At 48.9% G+C, this 4,351-nt stretch overlaps 1 protein-coding gene across 1 annotated transcript; it reads right to left on the bottom strand.

Annotated features, from left to right (window-relative positions):
- Window positions 1-326: 326 nt before the first annotated feature.
- On the bottom strand, window positions 327-4,066 carry ATOX1 (antioxidant 1 copper chaperone). Its single transcript, XM_009892639.1, has 4 exons — window positions 4,046-4,066; window positions 3,857-3,932; window positions 2,333-2,490; window positions 327-542 (listed from the first exon to the last, which is right to left on the bottom strand). Exons 1-3 carry the CDS (start codon window positions 4,064-4,066, stop codon window positions 2,357-2,359), a joined length of 231 nt encoding a protein of 76 aa, XP_009890941.1. The 3' UTR covers window positions 327-542; window positions 2,333-2,356.
- Window positions 4,067-4,351: the final 285 nt, after the last annotated feature.

A 4,351-nucleotide genomic window follows, 5' to 3' on the forward strand; every position in this document is an offset into this window, starting at 1 on the left:
CTAGCTCAAAAGGACGCTTGGTTACCCTTGACTTACAGGGGCTGCAAGAGCCACTTCTTCCCAGCACTTGCATCCCAAATGGAAAGTTTGTCTGTTCTGTGATGGACAGACATCTGCCAAGACACAGATTCCCTGAATCTAAGTGATGTTCAAGCTCAGTTCTCCTGAGGCAGAGGTTGTAGTCAGCTTCTAAAGATAGGTGCAATTTCCTGGGAGACCTGTCTTGCATGTAATGGGTCGTTTCCCATCCTTAAGAGCCGTATCTTTTACAGAAAACCACTTAAAGCAGTACAAAGACACACAAGACACATAGACATGCGCTGAAAGATAGAAGCAGCACCTCGATTTACTGTGGGACTAGAAACAGCATATAACTTCCTTCTCTAGATTTCTCTGCTTTTAAAGCCCAAGACGCAGCTGTCTCCTCCTGCCAGCCCTCTGCCTTCCGACATCTGGCAGGGTAGTAAAGGTCAAATGACAGAGCAAGTTGGGAGATATGCAAACAGTTAAGCCACCTTTTTGCTGAAGTCATGTTTGGGTTCCTGCAAAATAAATAAATAAATACATACATAAAGAAAGAAATAAAAGGGGAAAAAAAAATCGAGGCGCAGAGGAGACAACGTTATACAAAGATGCCCTCTGGCGGTCACAAGCCAAAGGAAACCATCCACCTGAGCTCTATGCCAGTGATGTGCTGTTTCCCTCCCTCCTTTTACAGATGAACCCCTAAAAATATTCCCTATGGAGAATAAAGTGCTGTAAAACTTAAATTTAGTGGTTTTTTCCCATGACAGCTGAAGTGATCCAGCAGCAAACTACCAGTAAGGGCGGTCTGGCCACCCCTCTCCTTTGTTCTGGATCTTACGATCCTTAGGTAAGTCAAATAGCTTCAGCTCAAATCCAAGAGGAAAACAAAAGCATCGAGAGAAATGCTCTGCCATGTCGGCCAGCTGAACTGACTCCCTAGCTGCCTTGATGTAATATAAGGAAAGCGGTGAGAACACTGGGCCAGGCAAAAAAGGGACACATCCACCTTATTCAAGACTGGCTTTGCTGTAATGGTTAATTTTTGCAGGCATTTGAGACATCATCCACAAGCCCCTGCAAGTTGAAAACAGCTCTTGCAGTCAATGCGATGAGCTGAAAACTATTTGAGGCACTAAGCAATTCAGAGCATGCTTCTCTCGCTGTTTTAAATAGCAAAGCTATTTGATTTAAGCTATGATTTTAAACAGTTTTTAAGAATAATTAAGAGCTGGTTCAAATGACACAAATTGCAGATTTTAAATGTGTTCTGTTAAATCAGTCTGTTAAAACAATGCAGATCTATTGCACACACACACCAGTATCAGACCAACTCTTTCTTGTATCAGTTTAATCCCTGCTGGCGTAAATCCCTGATTTAATTTATCGACAGGGAATTAAATCAGCATGAACTGGTTTCAGTGCATCTGTGCTGGGTATTTGTGATGATCAAACTAGACCATTCTAAAACCATGTCATTGGATTAGAAAGTTCTGCTGAAGAAACAAGCTCTTAAGAGATGCAATATAATAATCTTGGACACCAAAGAACAGCACATGCAGTGAGAGGGCAGCCCTCTCCTCCCACTTCATTCTTGTCCACAGAAAATGAACCCTGTCTGCAAAAACATTTCGCAGTCAGGAGAGTTTCCTACATGTTCTCATAGTGCTGGGACTCTAGGAAAATTGACAGGCTGCAACAATCAGGTTGTCTTTGGGACAGATGTCCAGTTGGCCAGGGGCTGTGTGCACTGGGAACTATTCTGAAACCCAACATTTTAAGTCCATGAGGGTAGCAGAGTGCTGCTCTTTTTCCATCCTCAAGATTAGTGGAGTATTAACAGTGGTATCAACAGAATCAGATGTTGGAGGTTCTTGTGCGAACCACCAACCCCCTGCATCAAGTACCTACAGGGGTCTTTGTGTCCCATTGCCCTCCCTGGTATTGTTGGGGGCCACCACTCTCTCTGGACAGCTGGTGAATGTCTTTGGGATTATTTTTTTTTTCATGCACGATATGCTCTGGCAAACTCGAGGTTCACCTGGGAATGGCACACAGGCTGTGTTCTACCTCTCCACTACAACCATGGTTGGGATCGCATGGGCTTTGCAGAGTTGCTAAGGGGTCCCACACAGAAATGGTGCTGGCTGTACGTGGTCCTGCTGCTTCTCCAATACAAGGGGAGTTGCTGAAGCTGAACCTGCAGGTCTTTCCTACTTTGTGCTTCCCAGGAAGCAGCCTGTTTTATTGGGAGAGCCGGAACAAGCTCAGATCTCTCTCTTCAGCATTTCATACACCTGGTATATACCTAGCCTCCTCGCACCAGGCAAGGCTACTGCGCAGACTTCTCCCCAAGGTAGGAAGCGTTCTTTCCAGTCTTCTTTAGGGTTTCCAAGAGGGTGTCAACGTTGTGCTCCGAGTCGATGCACACCTTCTTGTTGGGCAGGTCAATATCAAACTGGACACCTACAAGTAAAGGAAAAAAATACTGCACAGCTAGAAGCAGCCAAACGGTGTGAGCAAAAAGGGGGAAAAGGGGTAAAGCTCTCCTCCACACCTTTGTGCTCCCCAAGGCCATCAGTCAAACATACGTTTTTCCTCCTGCCAGCAAAGCCTGATATCACCACCAGCCAGCAAAAACAAACTGGTGCCCTGCCAGCAATGGTACGAAGGAAGCCAGATCTATAGATCTGCATCAGGCACCACAGTTTCTCAACTGCTTTGATTTGCTGACCCCACCTTGGATCAGCACAATCACTCGCGCAATAACCAGAATGAGCTGAGTTTAAACCAACCACTGTAACCTCCAACCAGCTCAGCCTGTGCTGTGGTTTAGCATGGATAGGCACTAACGAGGGAGTCAGCACAGGGGTTGGGACAGGGTCAGGACAAGTTTCCTCAGTGGCGGTGGCAGCTAACAGCCTGAAGTAGGAGTGAGGGAAAAGACACTTTCCCATGTGGATTTCCCAGTGGCCACTCTCAGCCCAGTGAAAGGAACTGGATATGAAGTCTCTATCCAGCCACATATTTTCACAAAACTTGGAGGTATGTACAGAGCTTTGAGAGCTCTGCCATGTCATCACATGAGGCTGATATTGGCCAGCATGTTGAAGAGCGATGGAGGTCCTGACAACCACACGCAGAGGAAGTGGGATCACCACAGCCTGGTAACAGGGTCTGGAAGAAGTTGCAAGTTCTTTGCCTTGGTGACTGAAAGCTGTTCTCACTCGGTGAGGACAGGGGAGCAGGATGACGGGTCCTTACAACTGGTGAGTGTGGGTCCTTCTCTCTTGGTAATCCCAGCACAAAGGAGGCATGGGTTATAATTTTTCAGGTGATATTAAAAACAGGCTGTGCAGACAACCACTAAATGCTCTGCTCAGCAGCTCTTCACTGTGTCGGCTCTGCCTGTGGACACTGATGACACATCTACAGAAGCACCACAGACACCCCAGGCCTCCTGGGGAACAACACTTGGCAGGACATCCACCTCCCTTCCTTCTGGCAGCCTCAGCAGGGGTCTACCAGTGCGGTTCCCAGAGGGTTCGGGATGAGGCCCTGGTGATTCAGAGCCACCTGCAGCCACGGCAGCTCCTCCCTCCCTTGACATTTCTCCAAGGGTCACAAGAGTCCTGCAAACAACCAGCGACTCGTTACTGACTAAGCAGCAGGCTCAGAGCAGAGTGGGGAGCAGAGGTTTCCAACCAGACACTTTCAGCTTTTACCCACAGCGGTACCCTCGCCAGACGGAGGACCCCAGGGCAGTGACGTCCCGCCCCGGCGCTGGCGTTGCTCCGGTGAGCTGGCTGTCACACACCCAGCACTGACTCACCTCCCAGCCTGTGCAGGACGCGGGTGACCGCATTGGAGCAACCTTCGCAGGTCATGTCCACAAAGAACTCGTGTTTCTGAAAAGAGGCAGATGGGGGGTCAGGGAGGATGCAGCCAGCAGCACACCGCGAGCACTTGTTCTCCACACTCGCCTTTTTCCTTGGGGATGTGGGTCCAAATCCTCCCCAACCAAAATGTCCACACATGCCATGATGGGATCCTCAGCACAACCAAGAGCTCTCAGTGCTCCTGCCTACAGTGTCCTCATGCTATCCCTCACAGCACCACTCTGAGAGGCCTTTGGAGACTGTCTGGCCCCTACTCAGTGCAGGGCCACCTTCAGGGCCAGTGCAGGTTGCCATCTCTGTGGGCCCCTGCTGGATTCACTCCACTTGCCCTGGGGACCCCGGAGAAGGAAGTCTCCTACCTCCAGCTACCTGCTGTCCTGACTTAGTCTGCAAGGCTTTCAGTGCTTGCCCATCCTATTCTTCTTGTG

The sequence above is a fragment of the Charadrius vociferus genome, unplaced genomic scaffold (assembly GCF_000708025.1).
Source record: "Charadrius vociferus isolate BGI_N301 unplaced genomic scaffold, ASM70802v2 scaffold529, whole genome shotgun sequence".
NCBI classification, from domain to species: domain Eukaryota; kingdom Metazoa; phylum Chordata; class Aves; order Charadriiformes; family Charadriidae; genus Charadrius; species Charadrius vociferus.

Excerpts from the sequence above, each read along its gene's own strand:
- ATOX1 (XM_009892639.1), bottom strand. The coding sequence starts at position 4,066 with ATGGCATGTGTGGACATTTTG. Across the intron at positions 3,933-4,045 it reads TGGCATGTGTGGACATTTTG|AAACACGAGTTCTTTGTGGA; the intron begins GTTGGGGAGGAT and ends GCCTCTTTTCAG. Across the intron at positions 2,491-3,856 it reads CGTCCTGCACAGGCTGGGAG|GTGTCCAGTTTGATATTGAC; the intron begins GTGAGTCAGTGC and ends CTTTACTTGTAG.